The sequence below is a fragment of the Hyposmocoma kahamanoa genome, unplaced genomic scaffold (assembly GCF_003589595.1).
Source record: "Hyposmocoma kahamanoa isolate Upper Pololo Valley unplaced genomic scaffold, ASM358959v1 213, whole genome shotgun sequence".
In the NCBI taxonomy this organism is placed as follows: Eukaryota; Metazoa; Arthropoda; class Insecta; order Lepidoptera; family Cosmopterigidae; genus Hyposmocoma; species Hyposmocoma kahamanoa.
The window spans coordinates 792834-817681 of NW_020653734.1; the positions used below are offsets into that span (position 1 = coordinate 792834).

The window sequence follows — 24848 nt, forward strand, 5'->3', positions numbered from 1 at the left end:
AGACTCCAGTTTTGTCTTTGTGATCCCATTTCTTCAAATGTGTCCTTTTATGTTACCGTACCGCGGATACATAATGTTTTCCTTTTGTGTCCGGACCGGATGTAATGTCGCGCGCTGTTACACCGGAGGATTATTTCCGGATAATCCGGACATTCGGACAAAATGATATTTGGAAAACCATTTGCGGCTTTTAGTGTCAGTTGCGTTTTTGCAAATAATTTTGGTGGATTTTTTACAAATATTTACTACCATTGAGACAACGTTATAGCTGACAATTGTATTTACTCTTTTATGCGTTTATGTGTTAGTTTTATTGGAACAAAGTGAGACACGTCACACAACACTATAAAATCTAGCCAGTTTTGTTAAAAATATGTTATTTAGCACTAGATTATTATGTTGATATAGATAAAAAAGTATTTTTTCTTTATTTTATTATCTAAATATTACATTGTTCTCAATCAATTATAAAAACCAACATTGAGCTTTGTCTTCAATAACGCTCTAATAAAATGGATGTCGCTCACGTCAGCAAGAATACAAACAAGCAATACTTTTAAGCATTACAATTACCTAATTCATAATTTCTTTTACTAAGACAAATTTACAGCTTGCAATATATCTCTTGTATTAGCATCATAAAACGCTATTCCTTCATAAAACACCTCCTCGATCTCAAACATTAAGCCAACGTAATGGCGGATCCAAAATGGCGGCTGTTGCCGCCAAAATGGCCAACATGGCGCTTTATGGCTAATGACGTCATAAAATTCAGATTTTTTCATCTACGCTGAGCGAATTTTGAAATTTGCTTGAACGGAGATTGAATTTTTATATGGGATTATAAATTTGAAGACTTTTTGGGTCCTTTTGCTATGTTGCGGAATAGAAAAGTTCTAATTTTTTTGATTAACAATGTCTCTGCCATATTTACATATATATGGAATAAACAAGGTTTTTTAATATTGTACATTTACCCCCTCGGCTACTTATTACGGCTCACTGAAGGTGGCAAGTTTATAATATAATACGTTTTTTTTAAGTAACGAACTTACTTTGGCGCAAAAAAGAATGGAAAATGTTACTAAAACCAAAACGTTCGCCCCAGGTCACCCCCACTTTTTCAACCAACTCTCTTGCGGGCTGGACATCATTTCCCTCGCCGGCGAATGGCTGACGGCAGCCGCCAACACCAACATGTTCACGTACGAGATCGCGCCTGTCTTCATCTTGATGGAAAACGTCGTGCTTGAAAAGATGCGGGACATGATCGGGTGGAAGACAGGAGACTCCATCCTTGCACCAGGTAAGATTTCGCTCGAACTTGAGCAGCAATTGACTCACGCGTACATTGCTGTATGTATATGTATGTGTACACGTAGAGAAACAACAAACAACGTATTCACACCTCCGGTGAAACAGGGACAACTTACATTTGAAAAATTTACTAAAAATGAATTAAAAGTTTTGTATTTAGGGCTACTGAACACATTTGAAGAGCTCTTAAATTTTACACTATTTTAATACGCATTACGCCCTCTGTAGAAAAATTAAGGAATGCTTAATGCGTCTCTGTTTTTTCGGTGTAAATTGCATTATGAAAATGGTTTGGGGTCACATTTTTTGCAGTTACGCCTGTGTTTTACTGGAGGTGCGGTATGTACGTATAATATTCATATATTAGAAAATTTATTATCAACCCTCGATGCAAAAAGAGGGGAGTTATTAGTTAAAGCCTTTGTCTGTGTATTCGTGTATGTGTCTGTGGTATGGTAGCTTCCAAACGGATGGACTGCTCTAATTGTGTGCAAAGTGATCTAATTTTATCGGGATGGTTCATGTTAGATCCAAGTCTCCCATAGACTTGAAATTTGGTAAAGGTATGTATGTACTATGGAAATCAGATGCCTTTACAATAATATGGTAATGGAGACCAAGCCAGTTAGCAAAATTACACTAAATCCTGAACGACTTACAGTCGAACTATACAGCTGACCTGGTAACCTCGTACCCCTTTACCAGTTCCTTGCCTGATCGAAAGAGTTATTTATTCATACATAACTCTTCCAAACAGGAAAATAACATTGTTATTTAATGAATTGAGAATATTTATTGATTGATCTTTATCATCATCATCAGGCGGTTCGGTGTCGAACCTGTACGCGTTTTTGGCGGCGCGACACCACAAGTTCCCGCAGTACAAGGAGAAGGGGCTCACCAGCATCCCCGGACAACTCGTCATGTTCACCTCTGACCAGGTAAACGAGACCTCAGTTATAGGCAGCTTTATTTACTGGTAAACATTTAGAAAAACTAACGAAAACTATGGCGACATATACACTTGTTATTTTTTTGTGGTTTGCAAGACAAGGTCCATACTTCGTACTATTTTGCCCTATATTACATGAACTACAGAACATAGCTTTATATATCTGTGAATGAATAAGGAGTACACTAAAATAACCAATACCAATCAGCATTATCACAACACATTGTCTACATAGCTCTCAAAAATTGGACCTGTAATTATTAAATTTGGCAGACGCTTTGGCAATGGTATCGACACTGCTGCTACTAAGGAGACCTTACTTCCTATAATCCTTTAGTCGCTTAATACGACACCCAAGATAGAATTCTTTTTGAAATTTTAAGAAGGATAACATTTTTAACCGACTTTAAAAAAAGAAGTAGGTTCTCAATTCGACTGTTTTTTTTGTATGTTTGTTAGGCGATAACTGCGGCATTTGTGAACCGATTTTGATTATTCTTTTTTTGTTAGAAAGAGGGTACCTCAGTATTGGTCCTATTTAATTTTGAAGAAAATGTTCCACCTGTAAGGGTGGTAATCTAGGGCATGAACGACTTTTGAGGTCGGTTTTTTTAGTACTCTGTGCTGAGATTATTCAATTTCGTTCTTCTTATCGTATCGATGCCTTACACTATATTGCTTGCCATCATGGTGAAAGAATTTGCCAGGCGGCGTAAGATACTTGCCAATTGTTGCCCGGGATGCGTCAGACAAACAAGAAAGAAAGCACGCAGAGGCTAATTTCGTGCCTCTCCATCTCAATCTCTTGATGATTAATGAAAACGTGGACTACGGTCCATATTTACCTTAAGGATTTTGAATTCTAATCAAGCGTTACCTTACAGTGCCATTACTCTGTCAAATCCTGCGCATCTGTATGCGGTCTAGGCACGGATTACTGCATTGCTGTGCCTTCGGACGAGCGTGGGCGCATGATCCCAACTGAACTCGAGCGGCTCGTGCGGTACCACAAGGACCGCGGACATGTGAGTATCTGGAACTTCTTACCTAACTATACATTGTTGCAATTCCGAGGAATAAATAATTAGTTGCCTCCAGGGAAGTACTGCCTACATTACCTATTTCTGCCGCCAAGCTGTAATGTGAGCATTACTGCGTTCCGGTGTTGAAGGGAAAAGGTGCTGGTGAAATTACAGGCACAAGTTATGTCTCAGGGTGACAGGCGTATTGGCAGAGCTTCTCGGATCTTTGTGTTTCAAAGCTCTGAGTGGCACTGCAACTGTTGTGGACAGGCGTGTCACTTACCATTCGTCGTTACCGTACGTGACTTGTACACGTACCGTGACTTGATATCATAAAAAAAGACATAGAAACCTTCATGCCGAAGAGGGTTCACTACCCTTGGGAAGCGTGTACAGTCCCCGAACCTCATTAGGCTAGTGGCAGATATCCTCACCTTGAAAAAGACTCCTGCCTAGCAGCGGGAAGTGTAATGGGTTATTAATGATGATGTAGAAAAGATATTTTTTTAATTAATTTCTAGCAAAAGACATCGCGTGTGTTGTGTTGTGATGCACATATTTTTATTAACTGATTGTTAGTAGATTTTATAAAACCCAAACGTAATTTTGAATTTGAAAATGAAATAATAAAGGTAACGTATTGTGTTGCGTTAGGTGCCGTTCTTTGTAAACGCGACGTCGGGTACCACTGTGCTGGGAGCTTTTGACCCGCTGGAGGAGGTTGCCGACATCTGCCAGAAGTACGACATGTGGATGCATGTTGATGTGAGTATACGAAATAGTGAAATAGTATGTGAGTTTGAATGTTTGAAAGCGGCAACAGATATTTTTAAACGCAACTAACTACCTCTGTGGCCGAACGGTTACCATTCGAACGACTGCCACGCAGAGGTCCCAGGTTCGATTCCCGGGCCGGGATAAATATTTGTATGGCCTATATTAATTTCTCTCGTGAGTTTGAGTGTAATTTGTGTAAGTTGTCTACGTATGTGTCCATGGCATAGTGCGGGGCTGTGTTAAGTGTGTGCGTTATAATCGTGGTGTCAAAATTATATCATAGTCTTTCGATATGTACAATGTTATTTTATGCTTGCAAAAATAACAGGTATCGTGATTTTGTGTAACAGGCTGCGTGGGGTGGCGGACTGTTGTTCTCCAAAAAGTACCGTCATCCGAGGCTCACAGGCGTTGAAAGGTAACTACAATAATTTATCTATGCACAATCAACAGTACATCAAACTATTACACTTTTGTTCGAATATTGCTTTCAGTGCAACGGTACAAGATCCATCAATGTGTAGCTTGGTGTGTTACCGTCTGTAGTAACTATGATATTAAACGGATGGTGATAAGCAATAACGTTTCCACAAACATGATCGTAGTTTTGAGAAAATGGCGCCTAAAGATTTTTTTGTGATAGTTTCACCATTTTCTAATATTGTTTGGAGTTTTCAAATCACTTAGTTTATATTTGTAAAATGTAGCGAGACGACCAGCTATAATTTAGCATTTTTTATCTCAATTTTTGACACGTTACGTTATTGCTTATCGACATCCTATTACGTAAATGTGTTATAAAAGCCGCTGTGTGGTCAAACCAAAGCTAATTTTACAGTTTTGGCCGTCTAGATTTAAGTTTTCTTTGTTCCTATTTCTTAATAAATAAATAATCTATCAACAACTTTATAACCAACAATACAAATTATGTAACATTTACCCTCAAAATAGTAATACACGATAGGCACAGCTTTGAGCCGGCACTAACTCACACGAACTGCATTTCAAAATAGCAGTTGATGTGCTGCTGCCAAACAAGTTTGGATATCGTCGACTACATTTCATCGCTGTTACTGACTGTACTAAGAGCCTGCAGAGTACAACTACTACTCGACTGCATTCGAAATTCTTATAAACATACTGGAGTGTGTCGTGTTGTCCATTAACTAACATTCTCAAAATAATTATAATCAGAGAGTAAAGAAGTAAATATAATAAATATTTTTAATTATTTACTGTATATAGTGCAATATTGATAAATAAATGTCATAAAAATGGAATTGAAAAATATAACGTACGTACATATAATCACATTTTATATTTTATATCGTAAAAATAAAATTCTTCAATAGCGTTTAGTAAGTTACAAATTATGCAATTTAATTTTAAATCGTTTACCGTGTAGTTCTGTTACAACTTCTGGTAATTTGGTAAATAAGCTAAGGGTTAAGATAAATACCGTTTTTTCTGTGAAGTTCGAATCATATTTCTATTTTATTGCTCATCTATTGAGCAGCATAAAAATATTGTGCCGTAAAAAGTTTTTTGAGTTAAACCCATACATTTTCGTTCGACGTCACTTTTTGTTTCAAAAAGACGCACAGCATTTGATGAATGATTTTCCTGCACAAGTGGTGGGTATTAAGTGTTTTGAAGGATTAATCCCGAACCCCCATTAGCTGCGCACATCACTCGGCTCGAGCTAAATACCGACACTACGAGGGAGTGCGCGACCACCTTTAAAGGGCCTTTGACGTCAAGAAAAAGTTTCAAGATTAATTTTGTATAATGTTATGTCGTGGCTCAGGCAATACTGGTCAATGTGTAAATCCGGCCAAATGCAGCAGTCGTGTCCAGTGGACCGTGTGACAACCTCGTAGTAGGATTGCCACTATATATTATTTATAATATGTCCTGTGTCTGTGACAATGCTAAATCAGCATATGTGTTTTATGTGGAGCATAAATGAATTCTTCAATATTCTCTCCAATGTCGTGAAGAGAGATTTCTAAAATTTCAAAATTTATAACGTCACGACAAAATCAATATGGCGTTGGAAGTCACATGAAAGTATAACTTTATTGTAAAAAAACTCACCTCAAAAGTTTGTTGAATTACATGTATTTGCCAAATTTTATTGAAATCGATTAACGGAAAGTGGGTGAAATCTAATAAACCGGATTCATCCCTTGATTGGGCTAATTGACCCTTACAGGTGGAAAATTTTGTTTAAATTTGAAACGGACCACTACCGAGATACTTCTTTTCAACAAAAACAGAATCTACAAAATCGGATCACAAATATTGGAGTAATCGCATAAATACACAAAAAAATACAGTCAAATTAAGAATCTCCATCCTTTTTTGAAGTCGGTTAAATAAATAGTATCGAACAAAGAAAAATAAAACCCAAGATATCAACGTTGGATGACGACATAATAATTTTAGATTTTCTGAAAGAGAAAAGTGCCAACCCTGCCTTATAAAGGATTACTGTCGTACCTAAATGCTACGGCGTAGCTCGCAGCAGGTTGCGTTCACACGTCAATCGTAGCGCGGCTACGGGTCGGCACACACGAGATTCGGGTAATGGAATGTTCATGCTATTTATTTTAAATGTAACTTTATGTTTTGAAAATGTTCCACTTTTTAGAACACAAATCTCTAAACTACATAACGAGAAGTAGTCAATAAAAATTAAATAAATATTTTCCATGATAATATCTCCGTCGTTCAGTTCATACTTAGGTAGGTAACGTGTGCAGTGCAATCAAAATTACCAATTATGCAAAATGTCCAAGTATCAAATTGGCAAATTTACCATAATGTCTAAGTACCAAAATGTTTTGAGCGTGAACCTGAATGTCTTTATGAAAAACAAATTTGGTCATCTAGTCTTACCGTACGCTACAGAGAGCGATCTGTCCGATCATATGTACTTATGATACCACGACGTAGAACTGCAGCTTTTAGGGGTAGTTTCAAATACTCGGCCTCAAAGTGCTGGAATAATATTCCACCACCTATACGCAACGAGACATCCAAACCCAAATTCAAAGCTCTGTACCGGCAACACCTACTCTCACTTCAAAAATCTGTGTAGTGTGTTTGTATTCTTTTCCAACGTCTGTCTAGAATGGAATTTTGTTTTTGCTTTGATATATTCACATTATATATATTAATTAATTATATAACACTAAAACCTATTTACAAATACAATTGAGTCCCACAGCTGTACTTATTGCTTGTACTCGCCCGTGCACTTCATACATATCTGAGAGGTTATTTTAAATGCACTATTTACACATTATTATGTATTTTATTTCAATGTATAACTTTACGCATATGTTTGCTTACAACTGACTTAACCCCTCTCGTTGGTTCTGACTGAAAACCATCGCTTTTGGCAACTTTGACATATGCTGAGTCAGCGCCCTTTCACTGCTATGACAGCAATGTTACGTTTTTATTTTTGTTGAATCTGTATTAGTATTATATTAGTGAATAAAGTGTTTATCTATCTATCTATCTAAAATGTCAAAATATCTAGATAGTATCAAAATTAGTAACTTCCACTTGTTAAAATAAAAAATGACAACACATGTTAACATATCGATGAATAAATAATAGGACCACCTCAAATCTAGAGGATGAGGAGCATGCTGCAACTCCCTGCAGTTTACCAAGCATAGTTCTCTTTCAGTGCCAGCACGCGCCAGACGGTGTTACCTCAATGCCATCGTTTCATCCATCCAATAATCACAGTCTTAGAAGAAAAAAGCAAAACATCGTCTGTAGATACCATTATAAATAAGGCTCTATATCCGTCTTACCAAACTCACCAATAAAGCTTCTAATTCATTAAAAACGAATCCACCCTAAATTACTATCCCCTAAAATTTGGACTCACAAACGTATAAGGGTGATTGTGCACTTATTCGTAAGGTGGGCATTTGCTAGAAATATACATATCGAGTTCTTAGGTTGTCGCTATTGTTACACATAGGAAATGAAACTATTTGTTTATACGTCGTGTGTTCAAAAAGTATCGCGAATTTTGTGTTTTTTCAAAAATTATTTATTTATTCATGAATATCTATTTTGTCCCCTTCAAAGTAATCCCCATGAGATATTGTATGTATATGTAATGATATACACTTGTGCCAACGATTTTTCCAATCTTCGAAGCACTTCAAAAAATCATTTTTTTTTATCTTGTTCAGCTCCTCCTTCGATGCCGTCTTTATCTCGTCAAGCGTAGCGTAACGTCGTCCTTTCATGGGCCTCTTCAGTTTAGGGAACAAGAAAAAGTCACAGGGGGCCAGATCTGGGGAATACGGTGGCTGCGGCATCATTAGTGTGTTGTTTTTGGCCAAAAAGTCGCGCACAAGCAACGATGTGTGAGCAGGGGCGTTATCGTGGTGCAAAAGCCAATTTTTGTTTTTCCACAAATCCGGGCGTTTCTGGCGGATTGCTTCGCGCAAGTTGCGCATAACTTGCAGGTAATATTCCTTATTGACCGTTCTACCCTGTGGCAAGAACTCATGATGCACCACGCCCCTGCAATCGAAGAAAACTGTCAGCAAAACTTTCACATTCGACCGAACTTGGCGCGCTTTTTTCGGTCTTGGTTCGTGCGGCAGCTTCCATTGAGATGATTGAGCTTTGGTTTCCACGTCGTAACCATAAACCCACGATTCGTCACCAGTTATGACCCTCTGGAGCAAATTTGGGTCGTCGCGGACAGAGTCCAACATCTCATTACCAATGTTCATGCGATGCTGTTTTTGGTCGCAATTGAGCAATTTTGGTACGAATTTCGCGGCGACCCGTCTCATGCCCAAATCATTGATAAAAATCGAATGGCATGAGCCAATCGATATGTCTAGGTCCTCAGCAACTTCTCTAACGGTGATTCGACGATTGGCCAATACCATTTTCTCCACTTCATTAATTTTTTCGTCTGTTGTTGAAGTGCTCGGGCGTCCGGCACGCTCTTCGTCGTTCACATCTTCTCGGCCTTCTGAGAACATTTTGTACCACCGATAAACGTTGCTTCGGTCCAAGGTAGCTTCTCCGTATGCCACAGTCAACATTCGGAATGCATCCGCGCACTTAATTTCGTTTTTCACACAAAATTTGATACAGGTTCTTTGATCCATTTTTTTGAATAGGTAAAAATCGAAGACGATCTAAAACACGTGCAAGCAAAGCAGCTGTCAACAATTAAGTGAACATTCAAAATGGCCGAGCTTGTCGGCATAAGTGAGAGACATGAGTACCAACATAACGCCACAAAAAAATCGAAATTCGAATATACGTAACCCGCGAAAATTCAAAATTCGCGATACTTTTTGAACACACTCGTATTACCTACTTGTTTTCAAATAAACCAACATTTCGGGTCCTTTACACGTCTCATGGTAACGGCTGGCCAAACATTGGTGTGTTTGAAAAAACAAATGACGCAATTTACATCCGAAAAAATAGTTTAATCTCAAAATTCTTTGCTGAAAATTTGCATTAAAAAAATATCCATATCAGCCTAAAAATTCTGAATATACAGATATCTCCAAAAAAGTAGCCATAATTTTGTTATACGTCTGGTGATCGCAAAGAACCTCTTGTATGCGTTATGGATGTGCTTTAGTAGCTTTTTCACCACCTATTGGATAAGATAATTACTGCATCGAGACCAGGAACCACACACCATCGTTGTGTTGTATTTATATATTAATTTAGTTAAGTTATTATATAACTTCTGCGTACGTGGATGACAAAAATCCGTGGTAGTGTCCGGTTTAGCTCTTGCAGGTAATCTCGATCTAAGATGTTTAAATGAAATATTGAAATGATAAGTGTATTCAGATGTATATTTACAAAGAGCATCTCTTAGAGTTTCTGGCTCATTCTTTTCAAGGGAACCTGGCTTACGATTGAGCGATAGAGTTTAATCAGTACATATTGACTTGAAGTGTAATTTGCGTACCTATGATATAAAGATTATTTGACATTGACTTTGACAATGTATTTTCCACTGATAGCATTTTTTTGGATGGATGGATTGGAGCAGCACAAGACTGGTCTCCGTGGCGATTCTTGGGAAAGCACATGTCCATCTTTCGGCTGAAATAATGATGACGGCGAATTTTTAAAAAGCTCATGTTAAATTCGGAGCTACAAACCTTGCCTCTCCTTTGTTGAAAAGCGGTTTTTGAACTAATTCGAAATCAGGCCAGCGGGATGAAATAAAGGTACACGGACCTTAGCACTGTACACCCCCAACAGCCAAAATGTTCAGAGTCGTGCAATTAATGGCTCTCGCGAAAAAAGATAAAAAAACGCACCGCCCTGGCTGTCTCTGTCAAACGGAATAATTTATCAACGCTGTGTTTTGAACGCGCTCACTATCACACCGCACTGTTATATAAGAATCAGTGTAATAAAAAGTCTTGTTTCCCGTTTTAGCTTGTTATTTTCCTTGTAAACTGCACTTGATTAAAAAATATTCCATGGTGCAAGCTCCTCTGTGCAAATCGAACCTTGAACCACTAGGCTGCTATTCTTAAAAATATAATTATTTCACTAATAATTGACACTTGCATTAGCGGCGATGACATCTTCACTCTTTCTTGAAGAGTGTGTAGAAACGGCAGAATCTATAGTGAGGTACTATACCGCATAGCAGTAAGCATAACAAAATTATTTATTAGTGCAATTTAAGGTCACTAGTCAGTAGTTTAAGGTCACTTGTCATCACTAGTTTTTTACCGTTTGGACTTTGTAACGTTCTTATCTTAAACGTTATAGAGTCTAGTTAAAACGTTCGCTACTTGATTCCATTTGCTCGTAAAACTTACAGGTCGGTGTAAGCAAAGGGAAATTCAAAAAATTCTTTCCTCCCCTAAGTTGAAAAGCGGGGTTTGAACTAAGCCGACGCGGCAGCGGCTGAGTCAATATGAGATAACTTAAACTTCACTTTGGCTTACTTGCATTTACATACGAGCACTTTATGTCTCTTTAAAACTGATTTGGTAAACATATGACGTGAGTTTTTCTGGCATCTGCGGGGCTCCAGCCGAATCGAAGACATTTTTCTTAGAGTTCCATTTGGTGTTAGTAATTAAAATATTATATCAAGGGATAATGACATACGATAACGGCCATCGTCGGATTTCTCCTCATTATAAGACCAACAAATAAAGAATTTTATTCTTTTCCACAAAGTCGGTTAAAAATAAGATTAATGCAATCAATTCACCCACATTATTCTCCATAAAGTGTCAAAGCCACAGTCAAACACCATCAATTACAACCCCTGGCGAATGTAAATGAGTAGGACCATCGGTGAAAGCCCACACCCCGTCCCCGAGACAAAAGTTTACAAACAATTGCTTCTAATTTTCCACTCACCGACATTTTATTGGTTTCGAAGCTAATTTGAATAATTTCATACTGAGTGTTTAGATTAAATTAGAGCGTCGTCGGTTCAGAAAACGTGACCGGGGCGAGGTCAACTTTTTTGTGATGCAAAATAAGTGTAATAACAGAAAGAGATACCAAAAGTAAATCTTGGCGGAAACAGCGGATGCAGAAACAGAATTGTAATACAATAATGATTTCAACGAAATAGTTCCAAACGGGGCTTGTTTTTGGTTTCATAATTGCTCTTAACTGCTGAACACCTGAGATTCATCGCGAATGTTGTTATACCCTGATTTTCTTCCCTTGAATATGACAACTAAGCATGTATATTGTAATAAAACTAAATGCAGCCGCGTGGCCAGTCTGTTAGCTGATTTACCACCTCTCACGCAACACGCGTTGGCCAGGAGCAGAGACATTAGTGCCGTAATCCCGTCGTCACATTTTTGTAAAAGTTAAGCTTTGTAAAATCGTGAAAGTGGCCAATAATTATTTTAGGGAAAGTTTTGTGACTTTTTTAAACTACAGCTAGAAATTTCCGATTAAAATTCCGTTATTTTTTTCGCTTTTATTGCATAGTAGCATTTCGAAACCGGCTCGACGACTGTACAATGTTGAGAATTCCTGTGCTTGTTTCCAGGGCTGACTCCGTGACCTGGAACCCTCATAAGCTAATGGGCACGCTGCTGCAGTGCTCCACCGTGCACTTCAAGTACGAGGTGAGACTTTAACCTATAATACACAAACGTTTAGACCCTTTTTGTAAACCACGACGCAAAAAGCGGGGAGTTATATATAAGTGTAAAGCCCTTGTCTATGTATCTGGGCGTCTTTCAGTGGTATTCTCCCAATCGGACGACTTGACCTCGAAGCGGTTTTTTTTTTATTTGAAGACTAATTGAATCAGAATGGTTCTTAGATCGGCCATTCTCGGACTAGTGTTTACTACCTAATTTCCGTGGCAACTTTTATTATTTAAGTATTCGGTTTTTGTATCGTGAAATATTATTTCATAATTACACGATAACATACTTGAATATGATGCTGAAGCTCTTTTCCCAGTTAGTGGGGATCTCGGTCACGAAATGAAAATTTCTTTTACTTCCACTTGTCCGGTCGACTAGAAATTTGTTGTACATTGTGTACGCAGTGGCGTAGCGTCGATTTCTGCCCCCACGCGCCACGCTATGTCTCTCAATTATGAAAATCCTATAACATGAACACAATACAAGGTAACCTTAATCTGATGCTGCAACCAGTAGTCTGCAGACTACACAACTTCTCGAATACTTACAGTACAATATACTATTTTCAGTCGGTGGTTTTTTTGACGATGAATCTATATAGTAAATTCTGTGTTATGAAAATTGGTTGTTGCCCGTTGCAAGAACGGTCGTTTCCCAATGGGGTTGTGACGATGCGACCTCCTTCACCGGCATCCCACATTTTTATCACCCTCTTTACTGGTTCCTGGTCAATTTTAACATTTTTAATCGTTATCGTTATAATCTTTTCTTTCATTATTTTTAGGTTGGTTCGTTCCATGATCACTCTTCATACATAATTTTCAAAGAACGTGCATTCCTCTGGTAAATTTATTCTGCTTAAATGTCAAAATGTCTTATGTGCGTTTTATAACAAAGGAACATAAAAATGCGTGGAAAATTCTTTGTGCACATACATTGACTTAAGTCTGTGAAGCTAACTGGAATATCGGGAAAATAAAAAGAAGTCATACCGTGGTAAGAAACCTGATACTAGTGATAATCATTTAGTGAATAACCACGAAAGTCTTAAAATCTATATAACTGGAACAGTTTCCAACACGTCAACAAATGATAAACTTGTACAAGGACACCAACAGCGCTCTCAGACAAGTCGAGGATGAGAAAAGTGTGATACATACTTACATACAGGCTACAGAATGATCGACGATTCCAACCCAGGTCAAGGCTCCATCATTCGCTCAAGGTTACGCCATACGGCCGACATCGGTGCAGGCATACAATTCTTTTACTTATTAGCATTCGGCTACGCACGACTGCACATTCCGGGCAACGTTTTTTCACCTCTCTGAACATGTTCTTAGATTCCTATTTGCTCGTAGTGAGCTGGTGTCATTAGTCAGATTTGGTAGGCTATAATAGCATAGGTACTTTCGATTTTGTATGAGTGATGTACCTATCTGTTACGCACCTAGTAACTTTTAAGTAATCTGTGCCCCGGTGTCAGCTATGCAGTTTTGACGATTTCAATTACGCTAGATGAGAAGTTCCCCGATTTGATTCCCGATTGGATGAATACCAGAAATGAACTTTTCTACATTGCTTAAGGTACATAAGAATTGTAATAATAATAATAATAATAATGTACTGGAAAAAATACAAGACCAAGACCAAGACTGATTTTGGGCAACACTAATTGGTACAGATCTGGGTGTTCTGGGTATTGCCCAGCAGTTAACAGGTGCTCTGTTACTCAATAGTTTCAAACCAAGTAATTGATGTGGCTGGTCTAATACTTTATTACTTATTATTCTAAGTACCACCTCTAGCTGATACTGTAGGAAAACATCGCGTTGAAACATGTACGTCAAAGAGAATCACAGCCTTTAGAAAACTTGTGAAGGCCTCAGCATTGAGTCAATGTGAAAGATTATGCCATAAACTCTCTCCTTAAAAGAGATTCGTGCTCAGCAGTATGACTAACAGTGAGTTAATGATGATATCCCCAACATAAACAGCGACAATTAATATCCAATATAAAAGAGCTAAATCCGCAATTAGCCTCTTCGCATACCCTCCGACTCCCGCAGCGCCTGCCGCCAAACGCAAAAGGGCGTCTGTTTCTAATAACCCTTATATTTTATACCACTTGAATGTCTAATTCCTTGTTGCAAATAAGATAATCTCGCCGTGTGGTTGTATTCACAATAAAAACGAAGTATCTATTTCTTGTGAGTGTTGTATTGACTAACGGACTTTAAACGTGACAGGTACTCGTAGATGGTAGGTTGAACACCTGTCTGTAGTCACATTTTTAATTAGACATGACACTTTGTTAAATATTTATTTATTTCCAACTTACAGCTATCATTACAGCTTGCACCTAATGCGAGAGTGTCGACGACAAGCTTTACCTAATTTAAATAATAGCAAACTTAATAACTACTTAAAAATTATTATTATTATTATGGTAACACAAAACCCACAAAGCCGGTTTTACGAATTCGTTCAATGAACAACAGAATACATCCACGAAATTAGTGATAACATTTACGTTACGCAACGTTCGGGTAAAGGGTGCTTCTTTTAACAAGTTCGTGCGCGCTCGCAGTAATCAAAAACCCTCTGTTTGCGTTACCGCTGTCGCCGCCGCCACACGTATTGGTCCGGTGCACACACAGCCCCAGCAACTGCAACCCTGGTGGGCTGGATACCCAGCCACGCAATAGCATAAATACATACTTGGCCATGTAACGTTGCCATGTGTATAGTGATGCTAATTTGGCAAGTTCTCAACGAAGTCAGTGAAAAAGAAATGTTAAAGATATCTGTCTACTAGAATAATTCTAAAATTTTTGGTTTCTTTTATAATACCAAGTGACGGGATGAACAAGTCGTGGGCCTGGTGGTAAGCGACACGCCTGTCCATAACAGTTGCAGTGTTTCACCTCAGAGTTTCAAACCGCAAAGATGGGAGGGGCACTGCCACTGCGCCCGTCACCCTGAGACGTCCCTTACCCTTTCGAACCGAAACACAGTAATGCTCACATTACTTTTGGCGGCAGAAATAGGTAAGGTGGCAGTACTTCCCTGGACGAACTCTTCCACAACCAGCTCTACTGCTACTATTTTGTCATTACGTACTTTCCGTAAGAAAATTTTAATAGGTTATTGTCCAGGCAAACCTTGGAGGTAGGCATTGTAGTGTAGTAAGTTGTGTGATAGTGCTCTGTGTGTAATAGTAATGAAATAATCTAAATAACGATTCATGTGTGTAGTAAGTATCTAATAATCGGCTTGAAATCTTAGAACAGTAATTTTTAAAATTTAAAGAAAAAGCAATTGTCACCAAAATTGAGTACAAAAAACTTACTTGAAAATTACCCAGAACTAGAATGATAATGTGTGTTGTGTGTTCTTCGTCTTTTTATGAACGTGACAGGCAGAATATCAGCGGCGTTGTGCTGCAAACACTCCGCCTTGTGCTGAGTTACAGACCTTTTTATCTCACACCACTATTGTACTACACCCTGGTTGCAGGTTTATATTATTTATTTTTTTACTATTAATGTGTGGAGATAAATAAACGATTTTATTATTATTATTACTATCTTTTTTATCCTTTAAGGCAACATTTGATACTTTTACTTCGCCAATCTCGATGGCCCAATGTTGTGCAACGGTGGGAGCTTGGTAAGGAGATCCCGGGTTCGTTTCCCGGTAGGACCAAGCGCAGGGAAATTCCTCGTTTGAAACGAAGTAACTTTAACTTTTATTTTTGTTACAAAAGCATAAGGTTCATTTTGTACACTCTTTAATATTAATAGTTTACCATCTATCATCGTTAAAAGCAAATTAAATCGTAACGCCAAGGCTTTAGGGTTGATAATAGGGTGTGTTAGCATTGAGGGTGACAAGGGGTGTGAAGTGGCAACATATGTTGCGAAGTGTCTGTGGAATTTAATTAAACGCTCGTGCCGCCAGTTGCGAATAGAGATGACACCTTTGGTAGGTGTTTGAGATTAAATCTGTCGATTTTTAAACATGTTTTTAACCGACTTCAAAATAAGAATGAGGCTCGCAATTCGACTGTGTTTTTATGTGTATGTAACGCTGGTACTCCGACATTGGTAAATCGATTTCGCTTATTCTTTTTTTATTGGAAAGGGGGTACCGTGGTCATGTTCAAATTTGAAGAAAATATTCCACCCCTAAAGACACTCCTTATTGGCGCGTTGGTGCCGCAAAGTAGTACAAACAAATAGTATTTTACAAGAAAAGGATCAACAAAAGAAAAGGCCGGGCTATTCGTAATCTCCGCTTCTAAGTAAAACTGTAATTAAATAAATAAAATTAAAATAGAAGACGTCGTCGGGTCGAAGGATTTTTTTCTAAGTGTTCGATAATTGTACTAATAATTATAACAAACTAGTGGAGCAATTCTACAGAAAAAAACATTAAATTAAATTATTATATTATTATTATTAAATTAAATTACTCCACTACTTATAATTATTAATACAAAGATCGAATAATCAAAAAAATTCTTTCGATCCGGCCGGATTCGAACCGACATCTTCTAGCATACCGTGACAGACGCGTGAATATTCGATCTTTGTATTAATAATTATAACTAACTAGTGGAGTAATTTCACAAAAAATAATTGAATATCAATTCAATAAAAATTTAAAATACTGTGAATAGCGATATCTCTCGCCAGGGCCGGTAGCTATAAAGGTATCTAACTGAGTGATAAATCTTTCATAGATTTCTCATAGATGGCGCTACGACTAAAAAGTCGTTGAAAAACCAAATACAAAGACACGACAACAAGCACATAGAAAAATTCGTGAGGTCCGCTGGTTCTAGTATAGCGTCTGGTGTGGTATGCTAGAAGACGTCGGTTCGAATGATTTATTTCTGAGTATTCGATCTTTGTATTAATAATCAAAATAATTTTATTTCAGACTGAAGCTGGTCCATACAAAAGTATTCGTAAATCAAAATTTTATAATAGTCTATAATATCATATAATAACTATGCTAATAGCGTATAAATATCATAAAATTATTTACACTACTAAAGGTTTCCACAACCCTAAGATTGTATGGTGAAAATTACTTGCAGCTAGAATAGCACGTTTTGTTAATTTTTTGGCACCGTTTACAAGTATTGTTTTGTTTAATCTTATCGATGTTTTGTATACATTGCACATCCCCATCTCTAGTGACGGAAACTTTGGCCAAAGGGGGCGGAGTTACAGAATTTATCACTTAGCATATTGCGCTTGACAGCTCTGAGTATAATAACGTGTCGATGTAAATAATGCAGGAGACCCGTGCCCAGCTGTGTGCCGTATACGCCATAAGTGTTTATTACTTCCAAGTGTACACTTTGAAAAAACTTCTATACAACAATAAAATTTAAAAACTAGTCTTAAACTAGTTAAAAAATCCTTCCATATTTATAATAATTTTTTTTTATGAAGTGTGCTGTTGCTGTTACAAAAGGTCCTGTGCTTGTCATTTGGAATTCTGGATAATCATTAAAAGATCTCTAGTTTGATTCCTGGTAAATTCTAATCAATACCTACACAGGGAAATGCTGCTGCTGTTAATGCCTCGGATTTATCATTTAGTCGCTTATTTATTTATTTATATTATATTTATTTATTTATAATAATGAGAAAAATATTTGAAGGGCCTACATCTATTTCTCTGGCGAGTTCGGGTGTAATTTGTGGTTGTCTATGTGTGTGTCCATGGCGTGTGTGCGTGTGTGTACGAGTGTGTGCGTGTGTGTACGAGTGTGTGCGTTATTTATTTTAGGTACAAAACACTTCTCAATTAGGGTAAAGATACGAGCGCAATCTATAACTAGGTCCTACTCACACCACTAATCTATTTAAATATATTAATATAACACACATTCCATAAAAAAACATCTAAAAATACATCTTACTACCTTTAAACCTGCTCCCACTCAAAAGCAACCCCCTGCAATATCTCAACGGTTGAAACGGCCCGCATACCACAAATACCGACATTTCCCGTACAAATATTCAGCAAATATTCGACATCCCCTACAACCATTCATCCCCTAAGTTCTACAAACATCCCCTCTTATATGTACAAAGAATAAACATATCCCTATCTTGTCAGAGTATTTGTGTTAATGCTTGGTAACAAGTAGAACCACTTCATAGATAATTTTTGCTATTGTCATAAAAAGTAACTAAGGTTATTGTAGCTGCCCGAGCCAAGTTTCCACTTGGAGGATGAGGATCTCGACGAGCTCGTCAAAGTAAAAGACGATTTGAGTTGACTGTAATATATTGGCAGTGGGTTGCTGGTTTACGGGAGTGCAGTGCCATTAATGGAAGGTGGAAATGTCACGCATGTGCACGTCAACCCCGACACGTGCATACGCCGCTGTAGCCGCTTCAACTAGCCGACCCGCCACTTCGAAATTCGAGCAGCGGCAATCGGCTAAGGATAAAAACAATTTCCGTGTGCCTGTCTCTGAAGTTGCAAAACCACAGAGGCAGACGGTCCAGTGCGACGAGGATGGCTTCACAAAGGTGGTGAAGAGGAAGCCCACCAGCCGTAACCAGTGTGGCACAGCTCCGACGGGACCGAACTTCCTGCTGCGTCCGGCCGTACCGACGACGTTGATCTACCTGTCGCGGCTGCTTTACTCCACGAAGTCTGAGGAGATAGTGGAGTATATCAGGCATAAAACCAAATACACCCTGAGGGTCGAGCGGTTGGAGTCTCGCCGCAACGTGAACTTTAATTCGTTTGTGGTGAGAATACCGACCGAACATCTTTCGACCTTCATGAAAGAGGAATTTTGGCCGAAGGGTGTCATATATCGGCGATTCCGCGGCCGGTTACCTGACACCAGATTGCGCCACACGTCGCCGATAAGGGAAAACGTGTAGATTAGTTTTTATTATTATATTGTATGTATGTTTGTTTTAAGGTATATATAATATAGGTGTATTTTGTTTTTATATTGTTATGTATGTTAGTCTATAAGGTATGTATACATGGGTCTTTGTTACCTGATATAAATAAATAAATAAATAAATAAAAATAAATAGATAAAATTAATCGCTAAACAGTGGTGGTTTGTTATAATTATTAATACAAAGATCGAACACTCAGAAAAAATCCTTCGATCCGGCCGGATTCGAACCGACGTCTTCTAGCTTATCGTGTCAGACGCTATACCAACTAAGCCACGGAACGAACCAACGGAGCTCACGAATTTTTCTATGTGCTTGCGTCGTATCTTTGTATTTGGTTTTTTGAACGACTTTTTAGTCGTAGCGCAATCTATGAAAGTTTTATCACATTGGTGGTTTCTTATAGAAGTACAGTTCAAAAGTGAACGTCCTTCTTGACCTTTTTGGGTTCATACAAAAGTTCGTTAAATTGTGGTAGGAATGAAATAGCATGTATGTGGTGTTAGTTGGCTGGTTCAAAATAGACGCCTACGTAATGTTGACGAGCGTCTAGTTACTGTTTTGAAAGTTACATTAAATTCTTAGGTTTTCGCGATTGTTACACATAGAAAATGAAACTATTTTTCCGGATTTAAATAACGTATATTTGTTTTTTCAAACATCGTGTGACCATGGGACCTGTAAAAAGCCCGAAACGTCGGTTTGTTTGAAAAAACAAATATACACGATTTAAATCCGGAAAAATAGTTTCATTTCCTAAGTTATATTAAATTTTATTACAAAAATTCTGTTGCGTTAGCAACAGTTACCCATACAGGAGATGAGCTTGTGTAGGTACTTGTAAATTACAGTGAACGTTGCTTTGCATTGTTCAAAGAAGTGTTAGTTATTTTGCCAAATCTAGCAAAAGTTAAAATTTTAAAGAAATTTATTTTCATTTTTACTAACATACATTTCCGCATTATTACGCCTGCATCTATAAATAATTTTATTTTTTGGTTTATCATGCATAATAAAATCGTAAACGAGTTGAAATAACAGTAACTTTAATTGGACTGCCTTCGTGGCTGAACGGTTGCCGGAGAAATATTTGTATGGCCTACATTTATTTCTCTCGTGAGTTTGGGTGTAATGTGTGGTTGTCTATGCGTGTGTCCATGGCACCCGCGACACAGGGTTTTCCCTAGTGCGGGGATATGTTGAGTGTGTGCGTTAAAAAATAAAATGAAACAAAACTATTTTATAAATATGTAAGTAATATTAATAAAATATATTTATTTTAAGCCATGGTATAGGGCATCTAAAATAGATACGTGAGGTGCACTATAACTTTCCGGAATGAATGACAAAAAAATACTGCGTTAATGCACTTTTTGATACGAATGAACCAATTTTGAAAACATTTATGCCACTCCTCCGTGACAATCTCTGAAACGTATTTTTTATACTCTTCGACAGCCTCTCCACCGCTTTCTTTTTCTGCGAAAGTGTCGGTGATCTCGAGCGCCAGATCATAGTATTACATATTATTATCGGTCGAATTATTATTGTGTGGCAAAATAAATCAACCCGTCTAATCCTCATCAATATGCATTAAAATGCGGTCAATCCGCAAACATCTGCTCCGAACAGATACGCAACCCTTCCATATTGAAATTATCACTTCGCTTTGCATATCACAACAAACAATACAATATTTTGCCGGTGTTTATTTTCGATTAACTCTTTATTACCTAGATGTCCAATGCTCAACTGTGGCATTTATATGGTTGAGCTTTGGTTTCCAATCCGGGCAAATATCTTTCGGTGTGCCAAGGAGGTCAGCATTCGCTCACCAATATGGCGATCTCTGCTATTATGGAACATATTCTTAGTATTAAAACGAAATAATAATTACTTGTCCTCAGGGCATCCTGTTGAATTGCAACGAAATGGCCGCTGAGTATCTATTCATGACGGACAAAATTTACGACCCCAAGTACGACACCGGCGACAAGGTGATTCAATGTGGCCGCCACAACGACATCTTCAAGTTGTGGCTGCAGTGGCGTGGCAAGGTCAGTCATAATCGAGTTCTTAGGTTTTCACGATTCTTACACATAGGAAATTAAACTATTTTTCTGATCTAAATCAACAAAGCAACATTTACAGGTCCCATGGCCACGGCTCACATCAGCCATGACATTAGCTGATTCAGCCGTAAACATGGGACCTGTAAAAATCCCAAGGCGTTTGGTTGTTTGAAAAAACAAATATACGCAACACTGCATTCCGGTTTTGAATAGCAAGGTTGCTAGGGAAACTACAAGCACTTGAGGCTTGCCTACTTTATGTCGTAGGGTGACGAACGCAGTAGCAGTGCTCCTCGGGACTTAGCGATTTAAAGTTCGAAGTGACACTGCAACTGTCATAGACAGGCGTGATACTTACCACCAGCCACACGAGTTGTTCGTCCTGTAACTTGGTATCATAAAAAGAGATCCGATAAAGTAGTTGCATTGTAAAACTGGAATTCTAAGTAAATTGATAGAAGAAAATATCATGCGAATGTACAATGAGTGAATGTGATGCAGGGAACAACAGGCTTTGAACGCCACATGGATCGCCTGATGGAGCTAACGGAGTACATGGTGCGGCGCATCAAAGAGCAATCAGACAAGTTCCATCTCATCCTGGAGCCGGAGATGGTCAATGTCTCCTTCTGGTACCTGCCGCGTCAACTGCGCGGTACTCCACATGACGCGAATAAGGAACTCAAACTCGGCAAGGTACGTCTTTCACCGAGTGATTTCTATGGTTATTCAGTTGTGGTTTCCAGCAGAACCAACAAAAACTTTGATTCCCCAGGTGTGTGCCGTTCTGAAAGGGCGCATGATGCAGGCGGGCACGATCATGGTGGGCTACCAGCCGGACGACCGGCGTCCCAACTTCTTCCGCAATATCATCTCTTCAGCCGCAGTCACTGAACGAGATGTGGACTTCTTGCTCGCGGAGTTCGACCGTCTCGGGCACGACATCGTCGTCAACTAAACTAAATCGACAAATCGATAGACTTGTAGTGGCTGGACGCTGTCATTATACATTATTAAGTTGAAAATGATCATGATGACTCATTCCTATCAAACAATGACAAAGGTATCTAATGTAGTAAATAGAAATGACTATAAATATAATTTTGACAGGAAATTAAACGTCCGGTCAGCTAAACGTTTCGATTATCACTCTGTCAACGGCTCAATTAAATGCCCAAATATCAATAGGGTACGCAATACAAAGTCTGATACCTTTTCAGGCATTGACATTGTACCACTGATAATGTAGTTGGTTAGGACAACAGAAATCACACAATCTCACAATCAATAGTAAACTGAATGCCAGCGTTGTTGGGTAAAATGTATATACAATTGTTCTTCTTATCGCATCGATAGCATACACTGTAATGGCAAGCACTATTGTGGTGTAAGGAAGTGCCAAAAGGCATTTAAATTTATTTAAAAAATTGCAAAAGATTACATTATGCGTACATTGTTATAGTTTCTAGTTTAACTACATTCAGCCTAACACTGCCGTTGGTTTAACTAGAAACTATTGATAAAGTTTTGGCAACGAAATGTAAGTTGTAGAAGCAATAACTTTTGCCCAACACGGTTTGTCGGCAGTGTGTAGTATAAGGCTTGATATTGTTGCTTTCAGATTTCATAATATTTTAACGCGAGAGAGGGGCTAACAAAAATATGACAGTTTATAGTTGAAACGACTACGAGTCGATATGACAAAAGTATTCATAATTAACGTTTAGTTGATAAACTATTCACGTTGTAGATGTTTGATTTATCGAAAAGGACTTTATTTGGTTATCGATTTTAATTTAAAAAATTACAAATTTTCTCTTTTAATTGAAAAATATAAATTATTTCTTCCCATTTATGTTTTTATATATAGTATATTTTTAATTCAAATGTTATTATTACCGTTGTCTATTTTTAATAATTTATTTATTTTTCTATTTACTCTTCAATATGGAATAATTATATACTTTGTTACTATATAGTTCGTTAGTGAAATGTTTTCGCGCCTTATAAAAGTCTATCTTCTATCTTACACTAATAATTTACATTACAAAAATATGTATTGAAGAAATTTTTTTATAAAACAATTATCACTGATATTAAAAAAAAAACTATACTTGTTATTAATTAACCATAAAAAACGCATCAGTATAAATTATTCAATATTTATTTTAGTGTAGACTCGAGGCGTGTATATTTGCCGAATATAAAGTTTATAATGAACGAAAGTTTTCTAGCAAATAGGAATTGATATTTAATTGTGAGATAAAGCGGTTGGCGCTATCGGTGTAGCAGACGTCGTCGTTACACTCGTAGCTGACAAAGTCCTCTCAGAATGAGAGTGATCGCTGGTTTGTTACATAAAATGTTACTTGAGTCCCATCCGACACAGGGCTAAATGATGTGCGTCGGTGACGGGTGACATGGTACGGAGTTTTGACACGCCACGTAACACAGGTATGGACTCAGTATATCCTAGTCACTGGTGTGTGTGGAATGTGGCATGTGATATGTTAAAAAATCCATCGCCATACAGGATGATAAAAGATGTCTGTAAAACATCTTGACCATCAGTATGGGAGCCCCTTAAAGTTATGTATTGGGTGCACAGATAGTCGAATCGCTTAATTTTGAACAATAACTTGAATGTAATGCGTGAATGCGTGTAGATGTTTAGAGTTCACTCTCCCAACCTATTTGTGTAACTATTGTGCTTATTGTGCTATTTGTGTAAAAATTCGAATTGACAAAACACAGATTTAGATCTCGGGCACAATTTTATTATATAACAAAATAAATTTCAATCATTTACATCTTATGTACGAAATCTTTAATAAGTAGAAATGAGACGTTTTGGTCTTCTTTTAATGTAAAAATAGAGGAAGGCTTGGCCACATCTTACCCTATGTTAGGCTACGATGTGGCACGTTTGTCTAGTTTATATGCCCTAAATTGCAGCTTTCGGAAGCACGGTAGTTCAAAGACATTAGGGTGAGGGTGGTATTCAATTATAAAATTTCTCCGAAATATATCCGATGGAAAATTTGACGTGTGACTGTTAAAGCGTTGAGTGAGTTGCACAACTAGGTGTATGCTTTAAGTATAACAATTCTAATCTACGTAGCGTCTAACTTAAACTGAATTATACATCTTATTTATATACGAAAGTCAAAAGTTAGAACTAGTCCTTTACTTGAATGACACGATAAATTATTATAATTGCATTATTTCTGAGGGATCTAAATTATAAATATACATTATACTATATCGCTGACTATATATACATAATATTAGTATATGTAACTATGTTTTAAACTTTAAAAATGCATATTGTTGTTACTCGAAGTTACAAATCGACTTTCGTATATAATATTCTCAAGTATTCGTGAACTGGGTGTTTCTTTTTGAAAACAAGACTAACTGGAAAGAGATTAATATCGAAGGAAAACTGACAAATACTTTTTGTTAAACGTAAGAGTATATTTATATAATTATTAAATTGTTATTAATCTAAATGTCCTTTTAAATCTGAATGTTGTTGACAATGAAAATATATTTCCAAATGATTGAATATTAGGGATGATTTAGTA

The 24848-nt window shown here is 37.6% G+C and overlaps 1 protein-coding gene across 3 annotated transcripts in view; it reads left to right on the forward strand.

Annotated features, from left to right (window-relative positions):
- LOC113227697 (glutamate decarboxylase) overlaps nt 1-23173 on the forward strand; it is a 58951-nt gene extending 35778 nt beyond the window's left edge. For 2 of the 3 annotated variants that reach the window (XM_026460675.1, XM_026460676.1), the window contains exons 6-14: nt 1109-1306; nt 2140-2258; nt 3154-3294; nt 3946-4056; nt 4419-4486; nt 12134-12212; nt 21097-21246; nt 21763-21957; nt 22037-23173. In XM_026460675.1, coding sequence (XP_026316460.1) covers nt 1109-1306; nt 2140-2258; nt 3154-3294; nt 3946-4056; nt 4419-4486; nt 12134-12212; nt 21097-21246; nt 21763-21957; nt 22037-22219 — 1244 coding nt within the window. In that variant the 3' untranslated portion in view covers nt 22220-23173. The remainder of the gene's footprint in view (nt 1-1108; nt 1307-2139; nt 2259-3153; nt 3295-3945; nt 4057-4418; nt 4487-12133; nt 12213-21096; nt 21247-21762; nt 21958-22036) is intronic. The other variant, XM_026460677.1, reaches the window with a different exon arrangement.
- The last annotated feature ends 1675 nt before the right edge of the window (nt 23174-24848 follow it).